This window comes from Larus michahellis, chromosome 9 (assembly GCF_964199755.1).
Source record: "Larus michahellis chromosome 9, bLarMic1.1, whole genome shotgun sequence".
NCBI classification, from domain to species: Eukaryota; Metazoa; Chordata; class Aves; order Charadriiformes; family Laridae; genus Larus; species Larus michahellis.
In genome coordinates, this window is record NC_133904.1 from 50,187,466 (window position 1) to 50,215,395 (window position 27,930).

Consider the following 27,930-nt stretch of genomic DNA (forward strand, 5'->3'; position numbering starts at 1 on the left):
TGAGGAGACGTTAACGCTTACGCTTGCCTTGGCAGACCCCGGCTGATCTTTATTTTTTTGCCTATTTCTACTGGGAGAGGGCCGGGCCCGCGCTCCCCTCAGGGTCCCGCCGCGCACGCGCAGAGCCCCCCTCAGGGAGCGGGCGGGGGCGGGGCCCGAATGCGCGCGCGGCGGCGGCGACTCCCTCCCGCCGTTCGCCAGCCGGGCTCCGGTGCTCGCCGGGGAGAGGCGGCGTTGGCGGAGCGGGCGGCGTCCATCGGCAGCCGCGGCAGGTACCGTCTGAGGGGGGGAAAAAGGGAGGGAAGGTGGCCGGAGCCCTCGGCTCGGCGTGGAGCGGCCGCGCCCCGTGAGGGTCGCGCCCTGTTGAGGGTCGCCCCCTCCTGTCCCTCAGAGCCCCGGCACCCCTCAGGCCGGACCCCCCCCCCCCCCCCGGGCTCTCCCCACAGCGCCTGGCGCCGGCTGCCACCCTCTCCCCGCCCTCGCCCTCCTCCGCCTCCCTTCGGCGCGGCCGGCCCCCGCGGTGCCCGCGCACCGGGAGCTGTCCAGGCTGTGGGGCTCCCGGGGGGGGTCGGGGCGGGGGATCTCCCTCCCCTCGGCGGGGCCGGCGGGGGGACCCCCGGCTGGGGCGGGGGGAGCGGGGGAGGTGTCGGTTCGCCCCCCCCCCCCCCCCCCCCCCGCACCCCCGGCGGTGAGGAGAGCCCGTTAACCTGCCGGCAAAAACCCGGATGTCTGTTTGAAAAAGTCCAAATGATTGTCTCCGACACAGTAACGGCCTGAAATGTGGCTTTTCTTTAATTTTTTCTTCTTCCCCCCCCCCCCCTTTCTCTTCTTCTGCCCGTTACACAATGAAATCAAGTTTTACAGATTTATATTCCTTTTCCTCTCACATCCTTTCAGCTTTATTTAGCTGTTTTTTGTACTTAGTGGTTGTGGGAAAAGGCTAAACGCTTTTAATCTGTTTGGTCCCCCCCACCCCCACCCCATGAATGAAAACGCAGGTTTTTGCTGCTCCTCTGCCTCGGAGGGGAACTGATTTTTTCGGGTGACGGCTCTCGTTGCGTTCCCCCTCCCCTGGGTCGTTGTGTTTTGCTTTGGCAGTCGAACTCTCAAACTCCCGCTGGTGCATCCTCGGCGAGCCACCGAGCAAGAGCCCTGAAATGTCTGCGGAAGTCACCCCGGTTTGTTACTCGCCGAGAGATCGGATGGTTTCATAGCAGCAAGGATGCGTGCAGGGAGATTTTCAGAGTAGGCTTATGAGTAGGAACCGGATTGCTGGGTAACTACAAATTAAATGTCTTTTCCCCAAGTCAAAATGACTTTAGCGATGCTCCTGAGAGGCAGGGTTTGGAAAGCGGTGCTTGAAGCGCGCTGCAGTCAGCTCTCTTCACTTACAGCTCTTCGCAAGTGCTGTTCATGTTCATTATTCATTCAAACATAAGCCTAAAAAAATGCATGTAGAGGACTAAAATAAAAAAACCCCAAATCTGTCAAGTAAAAAAACCACACAACTAAAACTCCCCAAAACTATATTTTAAGGAGCTGTAGTCAGCTACTGCTGTTACAGTAAGTGAGTGACAGGGAGATGCTGGAGTGTGTATGGGGAGTGAGTGTCTGTATTTTTAATCTTCCTTGCTTTGCGGACTTTGTGTGACATTTAATTTTTGTGGTTTCCTCTGCCTGCCGGCAGTTAGACCTTAAAAATAGGAGAAATTTTCAGGCAGCAAAGGAGGTGGTGGGGGGGAAACACCTACAGCCACAAAAAATCCAGGTTCAAATGCAGTTGCAATGCCTGCATCAAATCTTTTAAACTTTGAATTGGTTGTGTCATCTAACTCCCTCATCTGTCTGCCGGTCGATCTATTTGCCCTCCTTCTGCGAAATAGAAAGGATTTATAATTTTTTCAGGGGAATCTACTTTACTTGCTCTGTGGAACGTTAATCTCTTATTAGGGGCTTTTCAATGAAGAGTCAATTCAGAAATGAATGGCCGCGTTGAAACTGAAAACTCATGTAAATCACTAGTGTAGGGAAAAATCAGTGTTTGCTTATTATTCGGTAAGTGTTGTAAAGCTGTGTGCTAAATGCACCAGCATTATTTCATGTTTTTTGGGAAAGCCTGAACACCTGTACAGTTTAAAGCTGCTCTGCACACCCTTCCTCGGTCAACACAACCACAGGATGAAGAGTAGCACTTAAGACATGAAAAGCAGAGAGATGGCTTAATTTTGTGAAAATGGAATATGTAATCTATAGTGAGATATAGAGCTCTTTTTTTTTTTTTTCGTATTTTTGCTGTATTTGCATCAGAGAGCTTGCCTCTCTCTTTTCAGTTGTAACAGGAAAATATGCCAGTAAAGACATTAGTTAGGCTTATTTTCATGTAAGTGCGGTTCCTGTTGTTAGTCATTGTCATTAGTCTTTGGTATAAGTTGATACAGAAATGTTTTCAAGTTTTTTTCTGCTTTTCCAGGGTAAACCTGGTAATGAACAAAGGATGTTTTTACCATTTTCTTCATGCTGTCGTTGTCTGACGTCAGCACCTTGCTAATTATGTTTCCTGACTTTGCTCAATCAGGGCTTTTCTCATGTATTTTGTTTGTAAACAGATGGAAACTAAACTATTGTGTGGGATTAAATCAGCTTCCTTTTATACAGTCTAATTTGTAGCACAATAGTTGCACATCCTAGCTGTTTGAAACAAGCAATTTGTGTTTGTTGAAATGTTTCATACTGATTTCAGTTGTTCTTTTTCAATAGATTTTGATTTAATTCACTCACCTTGTACGCCAGTATAATTGGTTTGTGCTTATACAAGTCAGAATTTTTAGTGTTTAATTCCAGTTTGCTTAAAAGACTGTGCATGTTTGTGGAGCTTTTATACGTTTTTCGTGTATTGCAGTGACAGTGTGCGTTCTGGATGATGGTAGTGCCTGGAAATGCCCCAGTCATACAGCAGGATCATGCTCTGGAGCCCGACTTAGGACGAGACTCAACGGAGAGCTCTGCCATGGGCCCTGAGACGGAGCCGGCATCCCAGGAGGTTGGCCCGGAGCTGGAGGAGGTGCGGAAGCTGCGGGAGCTGGTGAGGAGACTGGAGATCCAGAACCAGCACCCAAGAACGAAGAGTAGCAGGAGCGTGCTTGGGACAAATGTGCAGAGTGAGCTCCGTCCCGGCGTGGATAACCATGACTCTGGTCTTAATGGGATGGAAATTAATAATAGCATCAATGCCATAACTGAGAAGCGAGAATTGCAAATAATGGCAGATCTGCACAACCAATTAAGCAAAATAAGAAAAGAGGAAGGAGAGAACAACTGCCTAAAAAAAGACAGAGATGCCCAAATGCAATATAGTTGCAACAGTGCCACTGAGGAATTGTCTTCCAGCACGTGTAAGGTGGAAACGAAGGCCGAGGATAACGTTAGATGTTCTTCACGTATGGATACAAGCAATAGCACAGAGCTTATGGGAAACTTGGTCATTGCAGGTAGCGATCCCTCAGTCAAAATAAACAAACAAAATCCCAATGCAAAATTTGGAGATCTAGAAAGTCTTTCAAACAACACCGATCTGGATGAAGTGAAAGTGTTGGAACTTGAAAATTGCAACGAAGAAGAAAATAGCTGGTATGTATGTCAAAAGTTTAGTAATGTAGGGAACTTATGCTGCTGCAGTTGGGAGTTTCTGTGTTTTGGTGTGCAATAATTTTTAAGGGTATAAAGTGATTTCTTTACAGTGCTTGTGATTTTTAGCAGCAAGAATGCAGTTCTCATTATCGGCTGTTCTTATTTTTAAGACCATTGTGCCAGAGCATTATTTTAAAAAAAAAAAAAAAAAAATCAGTTTAACTGTAAGGCTTCTCTTTCCCCCTTTCTTCCTGACACTGCTGTAGCAAGGACAAAAAGACCTTCCGCTCCCTGTTAGTGTGTTTATGTATGATGTATGCAGATGAATGAATAATGGACTTTTTAAACCTGGTACATAACATGCATTTAAATATGAATTTTGTCAAACACAAGCTGAGACCTCAGACCATCTGGAATTTGTGGCTTTTGCTGGTATCTAAGAAGACAAATCACTTCCATTTCCTGAATACTGTTTCTTTGCAGTTAACCTGTTTCTTTTGTTTGGAGACGTGAACTGAAACAGATCAATGATGTAATCCTTAACTGACCTTTCTTTGTAGCACTCTCCGCTTCACCAGCAGCCTTGTTTAGAACTTGGTTTATAAATCGGCACATTAATTTCCCTTGCCCTTCCAAAGCTAGTTAAAGTCTGGGGCTAATTCCAGCTCATGCAATAGCTGTGACTTGAGTTTTTACCTAGAGTTCTTAATTTTAAGACTTTGTAGGATAGCCTCAGGGATCTGCAAATTGTGTTTCAAAATGGGTAGCTAGAGATGAATCTGGCAGCGAAGATAGCGCTGCAGAATGGTTGCTGAACACAAACCAAATCTTACATGCTAAAAATTCATTAGCCATTATAAGTGAAGGTAAACTTTTGTTTGTTAATGGAATGGAGCTCAATAACATAATGCCGTCAGCTCATGTTGAAATTCAAGCTTATATTAAAAACAGGTGAAAGCATTTTTGAGATGACAAATGAGGGAAGACTGATTTTCAGCATTAGTTAGTTTTGGAAAGGAATGTACAAAGTTAGAAGTGTTCTTCAAAATTGAGTTTCTTCTTATGTGTTCTTTTCCTGGGCATACAGAAAGTTCACTCAGACCCCTCTCCTGCTGCAGATGGTACGAGTGAATTCTCATTTGGTTTTAACTTCTACTGCCAGTCGTGATTTTATTACTTTTTTTCGCATTGCAAGCTCTCTGTTAAAACCCAAATACCGCTGCTAACTTGATCACTGAAACTCTTTAGCATACTTAAACAGCATTTTGAGCAGATTTCTTAAAAAAAATAAATTTAACAAATTGAATTTGGAAGACAGGCTTTATTTTTATTGTTTCCACATTAATGAAAACAGCTGGTTTTATATTCATGTGATGTGAGAGATTCTTCAAAGTGTATTGAGTCGGTAAAGAAACCAGACAGAGTCTGAGATTTACATGGGCAGTGAATACTGTCCAGTGCAATCAGGAGAGATTCTGCACCCAGAGGCTCAGTTTACTAACCTTTTCTTGAGTTTGTGGCTAATTAGGCTGTTCTTTTTACCAGGTACCTTCTTGCTAGACCTTGTAGGATCTTCATGTTTTTGATAATTCCATTTTCTTGTCAGATTTGGCTAATATAGGCTAATAGATTAAAAAGAGGCACCCCAAGGAGGTTAAATAAAGGTGGTATTGCGGAGCTCTTGTGCAAGTTCTATTATCATAAACTACCTTTGATCATGTTGCATTGCTTCTGTTTGTTTTGTTTCCCTCTTGTCAAACAAACCTGGTAAAACAAGAAGCAGCTTTTACGATGTTCTTGTTCTAGAGCTTTTCAGCAAAACTGAAAGTGGGGAATGAGTGATGTATGTACAGTCAATAGTGCGTGGCTGTGCTTATTGCCAAATATCCTAAATTCTCTTCATAAGCATGTCTCACATACTGTCTGTGCAGATATTAATGCATTCGTATCAGCAATAACCAGAAAATGGTGATGGTTTAAAAACAAACAAACCTTAATGTTATATGGATTTAAGATCAAGTTTAATAAGGTGGCCTTGCTTATTAGGGGGAATTTTTGTACTACCTTGATGGAAGGTATCTGAATGTGTCGTGCGGTGCATTATTAGAGCAAATAGCTTACTATATTGTTACATTTGCAATAATATATATTAGGAAAATACTATGTATTAGGAAAAAAAATGTAGCTAATATTGGAACATGTGTATTGTGTATTTTGATATTTATGATTTTTGGTAATTTCTGAGAAGTTCACAGTGCCTTTGTTTTTTCCTGTGACCGATGAATTGATAAATTTTGACAGCCCAGCCTTAAAAACAAGGTTGCGATTGAGCTCCTGTGAAACATGAGGTTTCATCACCTACATCACCTGCGGCAGCTGTAACTCTGTCCTCCTTTGGTGTCTGTCCCTTGACATGCTTTCTTAGGTCACTTTCTCAAGTAGCTATTCAAAATTGTAAATATCCCAGAGACCCAGTCAGGTGGAAGGTGGCTTTCTGTGCTGTTATGTTCAGCATGATGCTTAACTTAGACTTCAGTGGTGTTGGCCCGTTACTGGTCACCAGTTCTTTCCCTTATGCTGCCCCTCATTGCAGGTCAGCTCCCGAGCGGTTTGTAGGGAGGCTGTGACCCCTGCAGAAGGGAACAAATGAGATATGCCTGCAATAGCCTTATCTTGTTTGTCTTCCTTAGCGTTTCTTGTTCTTAGGTACTCCCCATACATAAGAATTAAGTTGTGGTTTTCAGTGCATTTAGTTTATTGTTCTTCCTGCAGTGATTTGTGTTCAGCATTTTGTCACGCATTCCCATGCTACTTGTTTGGTGTTTCAGCAATTGTCAGTTATTTTTCCTGGTAAGACTTGGGAGAGAGAATTTTGACTTGGAATTATGAAATGATTCAAATTCCAACTCCTCTGAGCTATAAAATGTTCATATTAATATGTTATTGGGTGAAACAGAGATAAGGAAATGTCAGAAGTGAAAAGATTTAAACTTTTTCTGTACTCTTTCCTTTTTACTGCTTTAGACTATTTTTGCCTCCGTCTCCTCTGATGGAATGAGTACCAAACTCTCTGTCTGTGCCTCACCTCCAACAACTTTAGGTTTTCTCCTTGAGGGAAGGAAAGAGGCCCTTGTGCGTGTCTCCCCAATGTTGCTGTTGCTTAAGATCTTGATCCCAGTGGCAAAACTTCTACTGTTTTAACGCAGGACTTCAGATAAACTTTTATGTATGTTCTGCTTTTTTTTAAAAAAAAAAAAAAAACCAAACCCAAACCACGCTGTAACTATCAAGCAAATCTGTGTAACAGAACCTTTTCTTTATGTTTCTTTTAAATCCCCAAGTTCCTTTTAGAAGAATATGTAAAATATGATCAGTGTGTACATGAATGTAGAGGTCTACTCAGCCTAACATGGTCCTGTTTTTGTGGAGTGAGGAGGAGAAGGACACTCAGGTGAATCCTGCGTTGCTGATACATCCACTCCTTGCACAGTTTTCCTTCCCAAAAGCCTGTCTTTAACTGAAAACAGGTTGCGCTGCCTTTGCCCCTTGGCTGTGTTGTCTCCTGCTTGACCCAGGAGTTCAACACAGCAAGTAGGGTGCCCTTGAAATAGTCTTTGTAGGAAGAAGCAGCATGGTTTGCTTAAATAAATTACTATTTAGGAGTTTCCTGGGAGTGTATGTTTTTAGCCTTAGCCCCGTGTCCAGTGGCCTTCTATATTATTAATGTCTTGAGGCATTTAATGCAACATACTGCAGGGTATCATTGTTCTTAGCTTGCTGTACCATCAGAGAGAGGAAAAAATTTTCTGGAGCAGTTCCGCCTAATGAGGATGTGGTTCTCCACAAAATTCAGGTACTATACCAAGATAGCATCATGAAAAAATATGGCATCTTGTGCCTCTAATTTGGGGAGAACTTTAACTCCCTACTCTCTATATAAATCCATTTGTATGTTTCTACAGGTGTAGTTTGCCTGTGATCCCTCCTTGACAACAAGACTCTACATGACTTAAAAAGAGTAATTTGCAAGGTCTTAGTTTCTCAGGCTGGTCGTCTTATGGAAGCCTTCTAGAGATATTTTTAACAACGGATCAGTTAGCTCTGTTGCATTAAGTAATGTACTGATGACTTATCAAAAACATTCCCTGATTGTCTAGTTTGTTTGGATGGCGAGTTACCCGTTTGTGCTGGCTGCAGCTGGGCATTGCCGTGGTCCCTGTGGTGTCTGTCTTTCTGCCCACAGGCTCTGGGTAGCCGGGCTCCTCCATCACCCTTTTCTACAGCTTTTGTGTGGAGTGTTTTCCACAGGATTTTTCTCATTTTTTCCTCTTATGTTTCTATCATTTCAAGACCTGGAAAGTATTGTTTCACTGTTGCTTTCCACAACACTATATTGTCCATATTGGTATTTTTGTTCAACAATAGTGTTTAGATTTGAGATTAGAACAGCATAAGCACAGTAATAAACCTGAAAAATTATCTCTCTGAAGTCTGATATATAAAGGAAAGGAAAAACTGTTTGAAATACATACTCTATAAAAGAATTTAGCTGCCTTCTTAGCACTTCATGGAGGTGTATCTTATAAATCTAAGTTGTTCTGAACATATTTAGCTACCTCAGGTCTCTCTGTCCTTGCACTGATGTATGTAACTCAAAGGTTGGAAAATCAGGATAATGTCTGCCATCTGTGGTAGTGCTGTGGAAGATGTATAATGAACCAAGCATGTGTCTTAAAAGCTGACGTTCATTTCACTTTCAGTTTTATTTACTAATGTACAAGTTATAGAGCTTTCTGCAGCCTGAATTCTCCTCTTATGATCTATAAATTTACTAGTGCAAATATTCTACATGATTAGAATTCTCAGGCAATACTGGCTTGCACTCTTACAATTGAACTGATGTGTTACTAAATTGTGAAGGTGCTTTTTTTTAGTGCAGTGTGCAAGTTGAGGAAGTTGTGATAGTATTTTCTACGTTCTTGGGTTTTTTATTTAAAGTAGTATTTTCAAAATCAAACAATAATGGCTGTTAATGCCCATAAATCCTCCTGTAACATTGGCCCCAAAAGAAAAATAGTATCTCTAGAAGATGCTCTGCTTTTAGTACATTGGAATATGTCAGAACAAAGTGTAAAGAATCCCACAAATTTATTTTCAGTGCCTGCATTCTTAATGGAAGAAAAATCCCATGTTGTGGTTGTTGCACAACTAAAACTACTTGGCTTTTAACAGAGGTGCATTTCATAAAATACTTTATATCAGAAAGTGAAACACAGAGACTTGTAAGCAGAAGCTAAAGATGCTTTATCTAAGGGTTTCCTCACAGAAGCTGAAGAAAATCTCATTCATATTTAATAAATTATGCAGCAAAACCCCAGGACATCAAATTGAGAATATATGCCCAAATGTTTACTTTCTGAATTTTGTATTAGGCCTGTAACTATCTAAATAACTTCTTAATTGTCATTTGTTATTTGACAAAAGGAAACATTCAAAGCATAACCTTTTGCCATTTAAACAGAACATGCTTCCCACCCCAACTGCTGAGTTGTAGGAACAAAATGCAAGGTAAAGCGTTTTCAGTAATTGGGTATTTGTTAAACCCAAAAGACTTTGGCTGACTCGTAAACTGGCAGTTGAATGCATGCTTAATGGCTTGCCTGAGTACATTTTTTCCAATGATTATTGGATTAAATTAACCTGACAAATCAAACAGCCGTAGAGGATAAAACTACCAGAAATAAAACTCTGCTTATTTTTAAACAGAGCAGAGTGAGTTTAGCTTATCACAAAAACCCCTTTCAGCAGAAAGCCTGTTCCAGGTCAGCTAGAGATGTGGTACGGTGTTAACCTGGCCTCTGTTGCCGCAGTGGTGGTTCCACGGTGGCTAACGGAGGATGACACTGTCTGGGGGGAAGTTTCTAGTAAAAGGGGACTTTTGGTTCTTAATATTGTGTCCAGAAAATATTCACTTCTGTTTGTGGGGCTGGTGTTTTTAGGTTATCAGCTGATGGTGCGCAGTGCTGCAGAAGAACAAGTTATGCCAGCGTATTTTGAGAAGTTAGCTGGCTAAATGCATTGAACCCTTCCCCAAAGCTACTTAAAAAGGCAAATAGTAAACCTGACCCTGTGAAATCAAAGCAGAATTCTCTTTTTTTATAAGTTGCTTGTCAGTGCTCTGAAAAATTGAGCTGTGCTTACTTAATTGAGTTTAGTGAAATTGTAAGTGAGACCATCTCTTGCCAAGCGACTCGTCAGCTGAAAAATGAGAGTCCTCTGGCAGACTGCAGAGGATTGGGACACCCTGAGAACAGTTACCTCTGCTCCATGTGGAAACGGTTCTAGCAGTCAGACAAGTGTTATCGTTTCCATCTGACAGTCCTGGGCAGAAACACGATTAGAAGCATGGAAGGAGCTGGGTAGAACAACTCCTTCCTGAAGTAGAGCAGGGGTTTCTCTCTCAACCTAAAGTATGTGAAGAACAGTGTGACCTGCCCTGAGGAGCCTGTTGGCCTCTTTTTTGTTTGATGGTTTTATTGCTGCTTTTTGGGTCTGACCTGTAAAATAAATCCAGAGAGTGAGCACTTTGCTTTCTCTGTTTTATTGGATCTGAGTGGATGTAATGCTCGTTTATCCGTGCAGAAATGCAGCAAGATACGCTTGTGGGCTCTTTCAGAAAAGATAGCATTGGGCATTCAGGAATATTTGTGTTCGTGTTTCTCAGCATTTATTTTGTCAATAGCAAATTAGCTTTTGGGTCTTTTTTATTTTATTTGCATGTGTGTTTTGTGTAAAGCTTGGTATGAAAAAGCTTCTGTATGAGACATGACTAAAAAGACTGAATCTCAACTCCCTGCAAAAGATGGGTCTGGCCAGGGGGAGGAGTGTTATTAAGATCTGTAAAGGCATGAGTGGCATGTCAAAAGGCAATAAAGAATAATTACCTTCCACCTGTATCCCATCCCCAAGAACCAGGCAATATCAAGAGTAAATAGGGGGTAAGAGCTTCACAACATGAGGATGGAGGTGGTTCTTCACCCTGCGGGCCGGTGTGTGGTGGGACTTATTGCAGTGGGGTGCTGTGGGTGCTAAAAGCAGATACAAATTCAAAAAAGGGATTAGATGCCTTCACTGAAAAATAATTCTTTTGAGAGCTGTTGCATGCAGAGAAACTCAATCTGATAGCCACAAACTGAAGAGTTGTGGGAGTTCAGGACAGCTTTCTGCATCAGCACAGCTTTTGGATTGTTTCCGTACTTATCCTTGCCTGGATACAGGATAGGTCTGATGCCAGTGCAGCATTTTAAATATCCCAGTTGTTTGTCTGTTTTATTTTAGCCAATCATTGCTTTCCTGGATAGGACACCTGACAAATGAGTCCTATAGTATGTTTCTATATCTTTTAAACATGAGGGGTTATCAGAAATTAGTGGGATAATTACTAAAATATCTGATGATTTATATTATTTTTATTGGGGAAAGGAGTATTTTGTGAATTGAATGTGAGATGTCTGTGCGAGAATGAGTAACTGGAGCAGAAAGACTTGAGTTATTGCTAGAAGAGAGAGCAGGAGGCATGTGCAGACTTCCCTTGTAATCTTAAAACCACCCTTATGATTGCTTTATGCTCAAATATTGGATTTTGCACTGAGAAAGGTGAAATATTATGCATACATCAGCATGAGAACAGCTGTTGTGAGTAGCGTCAATCAGTTCACAGAACCACAGAGTGGCAGGGGTTGGAAGGGACCTCTGGAGATCATCTAGTCCAGCCCCCTGCCAGAGCAGGGTCACCCAGAGCAGGTGGCACAGGAACACGTCCAGGCGGGTTTGGAATGTCTCCAGAGATGGAGGCTCCACACCCTCTCTGGGCAGCCTGTGCCAGGGCTCTGCCACCCTCAAAGTAAAGAAGTTTTTCCTTATGTTCAGATGGAATTTTCTGTGTTGGCGTTTGTGTCCATTGCCCCTTGTCTTGCTGCTGGGCACCACTGGAAAGAGTCTGGCCCCATTCTCTTGCCACCCACCCTTTAGATATTGTTCAGCATTGATGAGATCCCCTCTCAGTCTTCTCTTCTCCACCCTGAACAGCCCCAGGGCTCTCAGCCTTTCCTCATCAGAGAAATACTCCAGTCCCTTGATCATCTTCACAGCTGGACTCTCTCCAGTAGTTCCTTGTCTTTCTTGAACTGGGGAGTCCAGAACTGGACACGGTGCTCCAGATGCAGCCTCACCAGGGCAGAGTAGAGGGAGAGGATGACGTCCCTCGACCTGCTGGCCATGCTCTTTTTAATGCCCCCAGGAGACCATTTGCCTTCTTGGCCGTGGGGACACATTGCTGGCTCGTGGGCAACTTGTTGTCCACCAGGACTCCCAGGTCCCTCTCTGCAGAGCTGCTTTCCAGCATGTCAACCCCTAACCCATACTGGTGCACAGGGTTATTCCTCCCTAGGTGCAGGACCCTACACTTGCCTTTGAACTTCATTAAGTTCCTCTCTGCCCAACTCTCTCGCTCAGCTTACCCAACCAGTTGTGTCAAGTGTGGCTGTAGCTAGGTTGCTGGTGACCGAGAGGGTTGTCACCTTCGAGCAGTTCACTAGATGAAGCAGCAGCGGAGTGGTGCTTGAGAGGAAGGTGGCGGTGGAAAAAATAGCAGTTGCGTGATTGTGTGCATGGAAGAACTCTCTCTCTCTCACAGGAGATTATGAACCATGAAGCCTGTTAAGGTGAATTTGCCAGATGCAGAGCCGTGCTTGCCGCAGGCCATGCGAACAGCAGAGCCAACTGAGAAAGATGGACCTGAGAGCTAGACTGCATGTTCACAAATGACAGCTAAACTTCTCAATTGGGTTCCTGTGTGTTCATACCCCAAAACTTAGTCTCAAAGCATAGATATCAAAAAGTATTCAATATCCACACAATTTCAAAGACTTGGAAGTTTTCTTCTTCTTCTGGTACATTTAATTCTAAGAAATTACATTGTGGCCAAATTTGGTAGTTCAAAACTTAACCTGAAGAATCGTATGACCTTATTAACAAGATAAAAAAAGTTTCTGCTTTCAGAAATCTCCTCTCTGCTTTTTAATTGAGTTCAGAGGGAATCAGCCTCTCAGACTCTTCCAGAAATTGCCCAGATGCAGGTCCTTAAGTTCGTCATCACAGAGGTTACTTTCCTACCCCTGGATCCTTTCTGTGATCCTTTGAATGACTTCAGCAGAACACTGTGTTGAATTTCTTTTCGTAGCAATGCATTCATAGTACAGTAACTATATCAACCCACGCATATTAAGATTACTTAGCTGGAACTCTGATGTTAAAGTAAGCATATACGTGTTGTTATATGCAGGAAATTTACTGTCTGTGTGGGCAGATTCTGTTAATGACTGCACTTCTTGTTTCTATTCCTGCTGGCGAGTGATTGAGGTCTCGATGCCCTCTGTCTGAGGGTGGTGTTCTCCAACTGACGTGCAAGAATTAAAAACTCTTTTATTTTTGTGTCTACTCGATACTGATTTTTTTTTTCCCCCCTTACAAAAGTTTTAAGTGTGTTGCTAGTTATATGTTAAAATATATGGTACCTTTTTTTGTGTTGGGATTTTTTGACTTTAAAAATGTGAATGTGGGATATGTAAGTAAAATTCTTGAGGTGCTTTTCCATCTGGCTCCTATACCCTTGGACCATTCTTGAGAGATGCTGCTTTACACAGGATCAGTTGTAAATAATCCGAGACTATAAGATGATTAAATCTGTCTGTAGGTAAGGCTAATCCTCTACGTATATGCAAAACAATGCTAAGTGTATTAGAACTGTTAAAAATTTAGGCTTTAGGAGAACTTATCTAAGATTACAATAAAAAAAAAAAAAAGGAAACATCATACACAGTCATACTTCCTAACCATCTGAAGCTTTCTAAATCTTCCAATTAAATGATTTATCCCTGGGGTCTGTGAATAGACTTCTTGCAATTCATTCCGTGTCTCAGAGAGCTGCTGGTAGAAGACCAGAGATGACTGTCACCTGTGGTGCAATACAGGTGGAATATCCAGAGCTGTGGGGTTTTTAACAAAAAACACCACAGTTAAACTTCTCAAAGCAGATCACCTTGAATCTCAAGTTAGACCCACCTCATCACCCTTGCTGTTTTGTCATGGGATGGGTTTTGGGGAGATGTGTGCAGGGAGAGGCAGGTCCTGGTGAGTATACCAACAACTTAACTTTAGTAGTATTGAACCTTGCCTTGCAGAGGCTGTGTACTTTCTCTGCAAAGCCATGTTTAAGTGAATTTTCTATTGTGTCTGAATCATAGTATGCAATTTAAATTTCAGGTTTTTTCCCCTGTTTTTAGTTTGGATAACTTTTCTGTTGCTTACTGTTAGGTATACTTTTGTAAATGCTACGTCAGTGGCTGCGTGCTTTGAGTTAATGAGCATTTTTTACTGTCTCCTCGCAATCCTTGCAAAGGCTCTATGTGTCCCCAAGAAAATCTACTGCCGATCAGAAAACAGACTCGCCTTTAAAATGGTGCCGCCAGGTGTTGGGTAATCCCAGTCCCGAGACAGAAGCAGCCTGCCGGACTCTTCTGAACAGACTTGATCAAGGTACGTGAACTATAAGCATTGCTTCTTCAAGTGTCTTTTATTTCCACTTGGGTACTTTACATTATTGAGAACTATAAAGCAAAGGAGACGTGACGTGGAGCTCCTGTAGTGGAGAATATCTGCAGAGAGAGCACTTCCGAAGTTGTGCTCTTGGTGCCTGTTTGCACCGTGTTTGGCATTGCTCAGAAACCACCTTGCTTTTGGTTTGCGTTGGTAATGCCTCAGCTGCTGGGGGGAGAGAGCGTTCTGTAACCTTAAGAACACTCGGCTGATTACAAGTAATAGACAAAACAAACTGAATGGTGATGTTTTGCCTCACTGTATTGTTTAAGACGCAAGTACAGGCATTTCAAATTAATTGTCAAATCGACCACCTTGTTTTTTGCTTTTTAATATGTTCAGAGCCTAAACGCTACAATGTATTTTAGTGTTTTCAGGTTCTTAATTCTTTTGTTTTAAACATTTTAACATCTTTAATGTAAAAATATGTAGAGGTAAAAATGTGCTTCTGGGGAGTAGAGAGAATCATATGAAACTATTATTGCAGCTTTTTTCTATATAGAAAAAGTTAGTGTTGCTGAGTGTTTCCAATGGTGATTATTCACACTGTATCTTACCATTAGTATTATTACCTGGGTAAAATAGTTGTCTGATGCTCAGAGCTTACAATAGCGAGCCGTTAATTCTGTAACTTGGAGAAATGGTGTCACTTGGAAACCTAGTTTTTATTGCAGTTTTATCATCCCCTAAAAGCACTTTGTGGTGGCTTTCAGCCGTGTTCCTTAGCCACTGGGGGAGAATCCCTTACTTAACCTGCCCGAAACAAAAATGCTACAGAGCACTCAGCTCAGTACTCACATACCACCATCGTAGGCAGCATTCAGGGGTCGTAGGTTTGTGGGTTTTCTTTTCCTTTCTCAGAGCATGGAAGGCTCGATCCCATATTAGCCTTTCACTGATGTAAGAGCTGTTAGAATAGATGCATCGCTTACTTCATTACAAAACTGAGAAGGTTATATTCTGGTTTTGCGTATCTTAGTACATCACCTGGAATCCCTCCGGTGGCTATCCTACCTGTGTCTTTTCAAATGCACTCTGGGTTCGTGTGGAAAATGTGTGAGTCCTGGGCTGAACTGCTGATAGCCGAGAGACTGAGGGGATTGAAGTGAATAAATAATCCTTTTCTATGTTGTATAGCTTTCTAGATCATACACATACAGCTTCCCTATATAGGCAAGTGTGATTTACCCTGCAGCTGGAGGGATGACTAGTTTTTTTATTTTCTTTAGCAGCTCCTCATTGCAGAGCAGGACGTGTTGCAACCTCATCTGTCTAGTTTGACTCATGAACATCTAAACACAAAAGCTGTGGTTAGCAGTGTTTGAAAATGTGATGTTTCTGAGAGAATTAATGTTTTGAAGTTCAGTGGTGTTCTTAACTGCTGAAAATACACCCCCCAGTTTGGTATAAAAGTTGTAGTCTGCCTGGGTTTTGAATTGGCTGCTTTGTCTTCTAAGGGAATGCAATAATTTTGACTGCAGCTTGACCAGTAATTTGACCTTAGTGATTTGAAGTCTGAGAGGCCACTGTTTTGGTTTGGGTTGGGTTTTTTTTAAGTTTACATACTGACAGTGTTTTGGCACTGCTTGTGCTCAGGCTTATTTTGAGTGTAGCCTTGAAATTCCTGAACTGAGATAATTTAATGTAGTTTGAGAACAAACTTCATTTACTTTTTCAAGCGCAGAGGGTTTATAAATCTGAATGAAGATTCATTTGATTAACTCTCTACTTTCTGTCTGAAATGTATTCCCTTTTAACTGAAACAGTCTGACTTTATATTTGTGGGGGAAATAAAAAAGAAAACTATTTATATAGTGAATCTTCATTATTTTCTTGGCTAGTATTCTCCCAGTGTCCTTAGTGTTGTAGCTGCGTATTTCCAGCTTCAGTAAGTATGGATGCACTGAGTTTTGCTACCTGGCTTCTTTTGATTGTTTCGCTAACTCGTATGTGAGTCTATGCGCTAAATATTTCAGAATGGTTGTTTTTTCTATTAATGTGCTCTCCTTTTAATCTAAAGGCACGGCATCTTTTGTCGTTTAATGCTGTTTTGATTCCATCATTAAAAATTCAAAACAACACGTGTAAACATGAGGTTCAATGGAGTTCTTTAAAGTGAAGGTGGGGTGTAGAAGTGACAGATATTATGAAAACAGTCATCTGAAACTTTCAGAAATGTATGGCCTCTTTAAAGCCCAGTTTGTCAGTAGTTATTCCTGGAATTCTGAAGAGAAGTGACAAAACAAGTTATAGGGGAGAGTGAGCAAGGGAACAGGCGCTGCTTTGCTTCCTGCATCTTGTAACTGACACCATCAGGGTGTCTTATTTGAAGTACATCTGTTACAATATTTAATCTTGTTTGACCTGATGCCTTTCTTTATCTTATGCTCTTTGATTTTAAAAATAATTTGCTAACCTTTATGGCTTTTTTGTATTTTTTCCTTCTAGCCAGTAGATGGAAAAACCTGTATTGCAGTCCATTGGCCTCACCAAGCGCACATAATTTGAATACAGAGACAGGCTCCTGTAGCAATGCACTAAACTCTCCCGGGCATCTCAAATCGACTAACAAAGCACTACTAACCTGTGGCAGCTCAGGTATGGCATGTCAGTAGAGCAGCGCAAACCTGCGGTGTTTAAAATGCAAGGAATATTACTAATTGACACAGGGAAAAGTTGTCAAGAGATGCAAGTCCACCTGTAGTGTTTTCTCCTTTTAATTTGCTCGCTTGCTGACCCAGGTTCCATCTGTTACATGGGAGAAAATCTCCTTGCATTCTAAATGTCTTGTAGTTATTTCATGGCTTTGTTTTTTTAGCTTTCTCTCTATATATTTATAAATTGTACTAATTGTGAGTGACTTAAAATAGAAAACAGCTTTTGGGGCAAAGACAATATTGCTCTTGAATAATATTATCATACATAGGTGTTACCTTTATAAAGTTACTTGGATTTGGTTTTCTGGCCTGAGAGTTTGTGAAGTTTTCTTTTGAAAATATTGCTTAATGTAGAAAACAGCAGGAAGCCTTGTGCTTTAAGATAAAAGGTGGAGTCTCCAGGATAAGCCTTTAAATTGTCCGAGTGGGCAGCTAAACACAAAATAACAAAAGCTTTCCATCAGACTTAATTGTGTTTGGAGTAAGATTTCCTACCTTAGAGGCAACTTATACAAAATTCTTGTTCGAAGCCTGTTTTTGCAGGTAGGATAATGCAGCTTCTCCTAAATGGCTTGGCCTCAAGTCTGCCTTGGCATTTCAGCCGCTGCCGAAGGAGTCCACGTAGGCTCTTTCAGGAGCTTCGTTTATCTTTGATGCAGTTCATGCTCAGTTTCCCAGTACAAATGCTTTGCCCCCTGGCTTTATTGTTAAAGGAATCTTCTTTAATTTGTTTGGGGTTTTTTGTGGAAATTGCTATATCCTAATTAGCATGTTTGAAAGCATAAAGCATGTTTAACAGTTTATGTCTTGAAACTTGATGTTAAATGAACCTTTTTTTTTTTTTAAGAAAAAAAAAAGGGTTGCCTATGGATGTTTTCACAGCTGCAGGTATGCTTTGGAGATCTGCTGGTTTTCTGCTGTAAATAGAAATTAACACTTACCTCTGTTTTGCAAACAAAAGGATGTATGTTTATTCTTGCAAGCTGAAATCTGCAGGGAAAAAATCTCCAAATCAATTTCTTGGTTTTGATATGAGGTTGGTTGGCAATTTAGATGCCTAACCACCTTTTCTCCCAGAAAAGGTTACTGATGTGTAAAACCAAAGTGTCTGTGCAGCCTCTAGACTTCTTCATTCACTCTGCAAATCTGCTGGTGCTGTCAAGGGTACCAAAAAAAAAAAAGCCAAGTATAGAACAGGCTTTGTGCATGTAGGATTATCCATGAGAGTTCACTTCATCTGTTTGGTGGCTCTTCCCTTGTGACTTGTGTAAGTGCTAACATGAGTTTAAAGTTCACTGTCAACTTGATTGACTTGAATCTAATTTTATTTCTAAGAAAAATGGAGCTTCCCTACCATTCAAATGAAAAACATTTAACAGTAACTTCCCTTAAAAACTAAACAAAACCCCCCTTCTACAAAATCCAGATGTGCTGTATTTTGAAGTTTCTATAATGAAAACCACAATGAGTTCATCTTGCAATGTTGAGCCACAACGGTTTTTCCCGATGAAAGAATGCGAATGTTTTTCTTCTCCTCCTTGACTGTTTTTGAATAGACCTGCAATTTGAAATGCAACAGTCAAACTAAACCCACACAGTTGAACTGGGAACTTTTGCTTTTTAAAAAGCTGTATTCAAGATACAGCTGCTTTAAAAATACAGTTTTTGGTATTAAAGGAGGTATTGGTTACAGCAGGAAACCTCTGCTTATTCATTACACTGCATCCTGCAGGTGCAATCCGTCCTCTCATTTTGGCTTTATTTATTTCAACTGCTTCCAATGCCTTTTCCTGACACCAGAAGGAAAGAAAGGGGATTATGGTACAGAGCCATGCAGCCCTGGTGCTGGAGTGTCTTGATGTGGGGTGTGTATTTGTGTAACACACACACACACAGACATGCCTCTGACACTACAGTCACGCTGTCACTGCACTATGTCAGCATCTTGAGGCTTGAAAATCTTTGTGCTTTTTCAGGTGAGGAATTTGAGGCTTACTGGTACAAACCAGTTGGCTCACTGTCCATGTAAGAATTTTGTTCTGGACTTCACACCTGTGTTTTCTGTGTCATCAGTTACTGCTCTTCAAAACTGGTTGAAGAAATAACGTTGGGAACCTGCTGCTTTTTCCTGCCTGGCTGGAATTAACCATTGTTGGAAGGGGTTGCTCAGCAGTGTTTTTTAGATATTTTGCCGAGAACAAACAAAATCTTTATTTCTGGCGTCATTGTTGAGAATTGTTCCATAGATGCACTGCCTTCAAGACTTCCTAGAACACAGCAGGCAAAACTGTGTAAGCTTAAGTAAAAGTCAATGGTGAATGACATCGTATAGATGCTTTGGGAGGCTGACTGATACTCTTGATTTGTTCGCTGGTGTGCTACAGCCTACTTGTTGCTATTAAAGTGATGATCTTGAATCCCTGCTGAGCAGGATTTGTATTTCTTAAGCCTACTCTAGCTGAAAGTGATGTTAAGTGCTCTTAGGCTCTTGCATATCTATTGGCTTTATCTGCTCTTCTGGCAGACTGTGGTTTTTAATTTTCTTTTTTGGTGGGTCTAAATCTATATAGTACTAATTGCAACCCTGTCTTGGAATTACTTTAAGGTAATGATGTACTCTCTCCTGAAATAGCTCTGTAAGTTATATGGTCTTATGTGTCTGTGGTGGAGGGCTAGTTACGCTAGGAGGATATTATGGTATTTTGTAACACGTGGCATAGATAATCATGTTTGCCATGTAGAGGTTTCACATTCAGTAATCCTGTTTTTCCAAAAATTTTTGAAGCAATGAGGTTTTTGGTGTTTTTTTTTTCCCCATGTGTGTGGTTTTGTGGTTTCTGGTTGTTTTGGGGTTTTTTTATAATACAAAGCAGTATGGTGGTTATAAAATAGGAAAAGAAGATGGAGGTGTGCTCAGCACTGTGTGCCCTCTCTCAAAGATGCTACCCTGAGCCAAAATGAACGTTGATGAAATAGTAGCAAGATTCTCCTGTCATTGCCTGCATCTGCCTCCATCCCATGGAGATGCGCTAACTGCGAGGGGGTGCTCAGCCTTCCCACGGCAGCACTCGACCCAGGTGCCAGGGAGAGGAAGACCAAGGGCAGTTGTGATACCACAGCTCGGGGGGGGGGCACTTAGGAGCCTCCCACATTTGAAGGGCAAGTACCAGTATAGCCCCAGAGCTACACGCCTTGTTCTTATCTCCCTGTGGCAAGTAGTAGTACTCTTACGCCATGAAAAATACTGACTTGCTTGACTTAAGAAAAAGTACTAACAGGTAAAAGTTTGCAACTAGTGATGATTCTGATGATATTTTTATTATTATTCTTCAAAAGGAAAATGATTTGTTCCTCTTCCTAATGCCTGACTTAAGGAAAAACGTAGCCGGTGGAAAGATCCTTCCAGTTTGTTTTTTATGACCTGCTGTATGAATAAGCTGTGTCTTTCCCTGTAAGAGAGAGTTTGGTTTATGATGAGAGGAAAAAAAAAAAAAGGGATGAACCTCAGGGACGGGGAGGAGGCAATCTAGTGCAAACTCTACATTGCATAAGCAGATTGCATGTCTGATTTTTGTGGTACTGTACTCAGAAAGCCATTTGGATCCTTTTACTGCTATGACTGCTCACCAGCGCCCTACAAGCACTTTGTGTAACTTTGCTGCTTAATATCTGGATCAATAGTTGCCCCTATCTCAAACTAGGCAGAAATAATACTGATCTTTTAAAGTTTTTTTACCAAGCATCCCTTTGCCACCTTCCTGGATAGAAGTCCACAGTTCTCTCCCCGCACAAAGATGCTCTGCCTCCTGACGACTGCAGGTTAAAATACTGAGCATTGTGTTCTCAAGGAATTTCTAACTTCTTAACTATTTCTAGCAACCACACCTCCAGTTCACAACTGCACTGGTTTTATTACTGGAATAAATACTCTGCTGCTCATTCTTGGGTTGTGTGTGGCTGTCTGAATGCTTTTTATGTTCCTCCTTCCTCTCTCCCCAAAGGTTATTTGAGCATGCATTCTGCGCTGAGCTCTCAATCGTCGGTGGACAGCGAGCTGAGTACCTCTGACGACTCCATCTCCATGGGATATAAACTGCAGGACTTGACGGATGTCCAGGTGATGGCACGCCTTCAGGAAGAAAGTACGTGACGGCGATCTCCTTTGTGTTGCAGTTTCAAATTGTAGAGAAATGTAGATGGGTTCCAGCTGTTCTTCTCTCCCCCTTTTCCCCAACAGAAAAGAATTTAATAGATCATTTGAAATGTTTGTGATTTGCAGGGGCTTCCTTTAAAATTCTACAGACCCAAGCAGTTGTAAAATATTCTCCAGATTACACCTCTTAAAGCAGAGGATCGTCTTAAAAGTATTATCCGAAACCCCAGTTTGTTGAATATGTCAGGACCCTTTAATACTCAAAAATACTCCATTGCGGATTGTCTCTGAAGTACAGGTGAAGTTTCCCGAGCAGCTGTTTCGTGATGGTGGCAGTTTAATCAGCAGCAGCTCACAGTTGCCCGCCTGGTTGCTGTCCCATCATTGCTGTCCCCTCACTTGGGCAAACGCAAGCAGCTGTGCGACTGTGCTGTATCGGTCTGGGGAACTGATCCGGCTGAAAAGATAACCCAGCAACATTTTTTGCTTGTACGCTTTTGTTTTTCTGAGCAGGCTGCTTAACTGCAGCCGGAAATCCTATCAGAAGCTGTCTAGGGGACTGAATTGTACAAGTTGTTTATTTCGCAGAAGATGGAAGCAGTATTTCACTGATGAGTTGAGTAAAACTAAGAATTCAAGAGTATTAAAATGGAAAGAGCTGAAATTACAATTTAAGTTTTGCTCTGGTAAAGTGCTCTGCAAATTTAACTTAAGCGTAAAACATTTGTGTCCCAGTGTGTGGGGACTTCAGGGCCCTGATCCAGTTCCCATTAAATCATTGGTAAACTTTCTACTGACTTCAGTGTCATTTGGATGAGGTCCTAATTGAAGATCAAGGTGGAACGAAGTGGTTGGATCTGTTGATCTCTGCAAATTAATCATTAATTTGATTTACAGGAAATAGAGAATGAAGTTCTCTGTTTTTCTTTTGGAGAACATTTACTTACTTTTAGTACTGTGCCTTTAGAAATTTGAAAAATACTATGATCTAGGAATTGGAATATGAGACTAAAAGGAGCAAAATACATAAGATCCTATTATCACTTTATTACACCCGAGCACAGCTGAGGAAAAGTTTTATTAAAGCGAACAAAGCAAATAACAGCCTTTTTCTTTCTAAATTTGAGTATTTGCTTATGCTTTGTGATCACTTAAAAAATAGTGTCAAAGAAATCCTGTCACATTACAAAGGTTCCAGTGAAATACGAAAAGTGCTTCATTCTCAGAATGAAGCTTTGTGAAGGGAGAAGTGAGGAGCGCTTGCTTTTTTTAAATCCCTGCAGTTGAAGGGACTGCACTGAGAAGAGGGTTTTTCAGAACTTTAGCTGACACCTTTCTCAAAAGTCCCTTCAACAACTAGTTTGCTAAATTAGTTCTTGGTAAGAAGTTGCTTGGATTTTGTTAGGCAAGAAGACTTAACTAAAGGCGTAAGTTGGGGAGGACCTGTAAATAAACCAGATTAGATGTACTGTAGATGTCAATAAAAGCAGGTGGTTTTTCACTTGTAGGCAGAAATTCAAATCTTTGTTTCAACCTGTTGAAATGCTGGTGGGTGCGTAATTAGTTGAACTGAAACACTCATACTGTAAATTAAACTCCTATATCTAGTTAACCTAGCAGAGCTTGCATGGCAATATATATAGTCCACAGTCACAGCTGCTTGTGTATGTGACGTGAGGAGTAATTCAGGTCAACTGGGATATTAACTCTTTGCTCTAATTAAACAGTACTGATATGGGTGACACTGTTCCAGTTTAGAGATTCCATAAGCTGTGAGTGTCCTCGGTAAAGAGAGTTATTAACTTTACTCTCCATCCAAGGTGAAACGAATCACTGATAAAATCATTGCTTCTGGATTTGTGTTGCAACTGGGTAAGGAATTTCTATTTTAAAGTACGATGACTTTGAGCCGTGTTGCCCTCTATCCCCAGGCCTCCGTCAGGACTGTGCCTCTAGCTCTGCTTCGGTGTCACGTCGCAGTTCCAGTGCCTCCCTTCACTCTCTGCGAAGAGGTACCTACAGCGACCAGGAGTTCGACACATACAGCCTTGAGGATGAGGATGATTATGACTGTTCCCTGTCGTACCGCAGCGCTCACAGATACTCACCATCCCCACTCAGTTCCCCCCGATGTCAGTCCCCATCTTCCACTGCAGACTATGGCAGGTCATCGACTACCCGCATCCGTCCCCCAAGGAGATCTGTGCAAAGCCCGATGCAAGACCGGCTCAAGTATGCAAACAGCGAAGGTAAGCTAGTTGTGAGCTTTCGATAGGAGTCAACGGAAAGAATTTTCATAGAATAGAATCACAGAATGGTTTGGGTGGGAAGGGACCTTAAAGCCCACCCAGTGGCACCCCCTGCCCTGGGCAGGGACACCTCCCACCAGCCCAGGTTGCTCCAAGCCCCGTCCAACCTGGCCTTGAACCCCTCCAGGGATGGGGCAGCCACAGCTTCTCTGGGCAACCTGGGCCAGGGGCTCACCGCCCCCACAGCAAAGAGTTTCTTCCCCAGATCTCATCTCAATCTCCCCTCTTTCAGTTTGAAGTCATTACCCCTTGCCCTATTGCTACATGCCCTTGTAAAAAGCGCTGTTGCTTAATGGAAGCTAAGAATTAGTTACACACTTCTCTACTTTTAAGTGCCTGTGTTTTTCAAGAGAGAGTCTAAATCGTTATACATCTCCATTGCTATCAGAAGCGGCAAATAGAGAATTTGCTCTTGATTTCAGAGGAGATGCGCCACAGCATGCCCAACCTGGCCAGGACGAGCCTTCGAGCTTTGGAGTCTGTACGGAGCAGTCGGAGCTTGGAGTCAGATCTGCAGGTGCCGAGCAGTCGAATTCCAAGGACTCAGCAACGGTCAGGAGGTCAGTGCCGTGTCCTCTAGACACCACTGTAGGTGACTTCTTTTTGTCTGTTTAACTGACGTGGCTACGCCCGAGGTCCTTAAAAGGTGTAGCCTGAAGTGTTCTTAAAATACCGTTGCCAGCTGGGTTTTGCTTTCTCTTGTTATTCCACTTCTAGGTCTGGCTCCCAGTAAGCTCAGGTATTCCTCCGGTGCCGGGCAATCTCCCTTAACCGTGCGGCAACCGCTGAAAGCAGGGTCATGCACAAACTCTCTGTTAACACCCAGGCAGCCGGTCAAAGCCTGCAGTTACACAAGTCCTGTTAGCGGAGTTCGAAAACCACAGGCATCTTCACTTAGTACAGGCTCTTCCAGCAGCAGTTGCACTACCAGAAGCAGTAACATGGTCACCGTGGCAAAAAATTCACCAATTAAAGCGCGCACATCTCTTGGAGGAATCTCAGTGCCCAAGAGCAAACCGACGCTACCATCCAAGAGGTAAGTGTGAGGCTTCAAGCCTCACAGACTCGAATGTCTGCCTGTATTTCATAGACTAGAAACACTTTTTTATACAGTTATATTAATTTTTGACTTTAAAGTATGATATGGGTATAGAGTTGGGTCATGGCTACTGATTAACTTCAGGTTTAGGGTTGAGGTTGGGGAGCCATTAAAGAAAGGGTAGTGCTTAGCTGGAAGGTTCCTGGACTTTATTTCTTTATTTGCTCCAGTCAAGGAGCAAAGGGTTGCAGTTCCTTTAAATACCACTAAAATTAAATTTGGTGAATGTATGTATGAACTGGCAGGCTGGGACTCAGCAGCTTCTGGGCGAGATACCCCTTTTAACCATGTAGTCTGTGACCAAACCACTCAATACTTCAGTATTCCATCTGTTTGTTTAAAAAATGTTAAGTGCTTTTTTTTTTTTTTTAAACAAAGCTAATTATTCAGGAAAGTGAAGAGGCATAGGCTCAAACTTATTTCTATAAGCAATTACCATTATGGCACATATTTATTGGGCGCATATATTTATTTTGAAGGGGAAAAACTCTTGAAAGGACTAGTAAACTTTCTTTACTGTTAATATAATAATCCTCCCGGATGACCTACTTTGGTGCCTCTGTGACTTTGCTACTGGTAAAATAAGCTTGGTGATTTTTTTTCTTCCTTAGTCTTTAGTTAGGACTCCAGGTGGGCATTGTCCCAGGCCTAATGAGTTTTCAGAAGGTTTGAAAAGTAGGACAAACTGACAAGGCTTGGCTTATCTTCTGTATCGTTGCTTCTGTCATCAATGCTTCTATATCATTACAGTGACTTCATACAACAGGGGGAAAGCAGAACATATATAATCGTTTCCAAAAACTTACTATTTTTGTTCTTGCTGCACAAATCTGAACAGATATAGGGGCCACATCTTAATCCAGAAGGATGCAGTGGATTTTTGGATTTATTTTTTTTTCTTTTACATTTATTTCTAGCTTTTATGATTAGCTTCTTAAACACTTAGACAGTGGATATCTGAAGCTTGTAGACAGTCTAAAGCAGCAGCTGTTCAGTTAGAACGTAGTCAAGCTCTAAAGAATAAGGCCTTTAAGTAGCTTCTAACAACTTTATGCACAGGCGGCTTTATGCCATTTTAGTGTGTTCTTACCCCATGGTCCTAAGGCATCTGCTGTGCTTTTGTGTGCGGGAAATCCACTACCAAATTGCCAAAAGCTATTTTTTACAGCTATTTGCCATACAATTGCAAACTTTTATGATTGTGGGAAGTTGACTCAGTATCAGAGTAATAAGCAGTAAGTACTTGTTGATTTTTAATATCCTGTCATAGCCTTCAATGAATTGTATCATCTACTTACTTTAAAACAAATACTTAAAAGGGAATATTTAAACTCTTGTAGTAGTACTCTATATACAACCTGATTATTTTTCATGTGTTTAATCACATTTGGAGAGAAGATTTCTCTTGGACTCAGTCATGGGAAAACCCCACAACAGCGTTATTTATTCTGCTCTGCTAAATTATTATGTCACTGTTCAAGTACCCAGTAATAGTCACTTAATGTCTCTAAACTGCCCCAAATTGCTGGTGTGTGAGCTGTGCAGGTGTGACTGCAGCAGCTGACCCAAGACAGGCAGATGTTGAGATTGTCCAAAGCCAGATGTTGCAGAAGCCCAGAGTAAACTAAAGCCTCAAACAAGACAAGAAGGCTGAGGGGAGACCTTTTCGCTCTCTACAGCTCCCTGAAAAGAGGGGGTAGTTGGGGGGGTTGGTCTCTTCTCCCAAGGAACAGGCCATGGGACAAGAGGAAACGGCCTCAAGTTGTGCCAGGGGAGGTTTAGGATGGACATTAGGAGAAATTTCGTCACTGAAAGGGTTGTCAAGCATTGGACCAGGCTGCCCAGGGCAGTGGTGGATGATGGTTGGACTCGATGATCTGAAAGGTCCCTCCCAACCTAGACCATTCTGTGATTCCTGTGCACGTCGACAGCTTCCTGGGGACTTTGCTGCTTGTAGCTGTTAGTGACCTTTTTTGTGTGTCTCAACCCAGATTTCCCCAGTCGGCACAGACAGCTCAGGCTGCTGAGGATGATTCCTGGAAGGATGGGTGTTACTGACAACCCAAACCGCTGCCACCCAACTCTGAAGCAGACCCCCAGCTGGCTGGGCGGTACTTGAAACTGGAGCTCCAGAGCCCCACCACACTGCAGACTGGTGTATATAATAGTTCCTCTCCTTCAACGCAAAGTGTCCTCACCTTCCGCTCTTCTACGACAGCCTGACCTCTTCATGGTGGAACAGACAACTGCTTTACTGGGTTTCCACTCTTCAAAATGTTACTGAAATGAGACTTCATATGAAGACCGAAAATAGCCTTATTTCCTATAAACCTCTACTTGCAGCCCTTTGGAACACACAAAACCTTATGTGACCTGCTCCTGAGGACGCTTGCGTAAAAAGGCTGCTGTTGTCCCGTTGTGCCCAAGGGCGGCTTCGTGCTGTTGCTGTGGTGGGTTGCACAGCAGGGGCTGGGGGAGACTAGAAATAGTTCCGTAGATGGTAGAAGTAAGACTTTTTAAATTCAACCTGACCTACTCTAATATTTGTCTGAAACTCAGCTGTTTGTTTGTTTGGTTTTTTTTACTTCTGTATAGAATGTATTTCTGCTACTTTTTATTGTTTGTTCTAGAAGAGGAAGCAGGTTTTTATAACTGTCATACACTTCAAGCTGTTGTATTCAAGCGTGTGCATCACGGTTCACCAGTGAAGGAGCGGTACACAATATTTGTGTGGGTTTGTGAACAGGCAGTCGCAGGGACAGGGGATGCTACTGAAAAACTGCTGTTTATCAGCGTCTTCATATCTCAGATGAGGAAGTTAAACACCAGTTAAAAGTAAACTTTTAAAAAATAACCCTCCCTGACTGATTTGACTTGAAGTGTTTCCCTTGGATCTCTTTCAGGTAGCCCCTAACTGCCCTCACTTTTGTAGAAGTTTTCTATTGCCTCTTTGGCTACAGAGGATTCTGTTTCAGTGTCCTTTTCCTCAGCAAGTGCTGGATGCTACAAAGACACTCTTTAGTACAGAAAACATGCACTGGTAGCAATGTTCTCCCTGCCATCAATGTGATTTTGATAGTGTAGTTTAATAAAATGTTCTGGTGCTGAAATACATCTGCTTTATTCAAACAGCGAGCCTGGCTCAGGAGTGGTTTTGTGCTGGGAATGAGGCTTTTCAGGATCTGCCTCTGCACTTCAGCTCTTAAACCCTGCGCAGGTAAACCGGTCTCCAGAGGAAGTCTGTTATGATACAAGTATTGGTATTTACCTTTAGTGTCCTTGAATTTCATAAGAAGGATAAGCATTAACTTAATTCACAGCACTTGGTTCACATCTTCTCTAGGAGAACATCCATGAGTGGCCCAAGCAGAACAAAATATGGGAAACACCACTTGCAAATAGGAAGCCCTGCAGGATGCTTCACAGCAG

General features: G+C 42.1%; 1 protein-coding gene across 4 annotated transcripts; it reads left to right on the plus strand.

The window, feature by feature from the left end:
• The first annotated feature begins 124 nt into the window (after window positions 1-124).
• LOC141748927 (SLAIN motif-containing protein-like) lies at window positions 125-27,838 on the plus strand. 4 transcript variants are annotated; one of them, XM_074601673.1, is made up of 10 exons: window positions 125-272; window positions 2,900-3,627; window positions 14,087-14,223; window positions 16,732-16,881; window positions 20,942-21,082; window positions 23,025-23,342; window positions 23,825-23,962; window positions 24,120-24,438; window positions 27,634-27,718; window positions 27,822-27,838. In XM_074601673.1, exons 2-9 carry the CDS (start codon window positions 2,918-2,920, stop codon window positions 27,668-27,670), a joined length of 1,950 nt encoding a protein of 649 aa, XP_074457774.1. In that variant the 5' UTR covers window positions 125-272; window positions 2,900-2,917; the 3' UTR covers window positions 27,671-27,718; window positions 27,822-27,838. The 4 variants fall into 4 exon arrangements, with proteins under 4 accessions (XP_074457774.1, XP_074457772.1, XP_074457775.1 ...); XM_074601671.1 differs by lacking the exons at window positions 27,634-27,718; window positions 27,822-27,838 and adding an exon at window positions 26,493-27,630; XM_074601672.1 differs by lacking the exons at window positions 125-272; window positions 27,634-27,718; window positions 27,822-27,838 and adding exons at window positions 738-1,276; window positions 26,493-27,630.
• The last annotated feature ends 92 nt before the right edge of the window (window positions 27,839-27,930 follow it).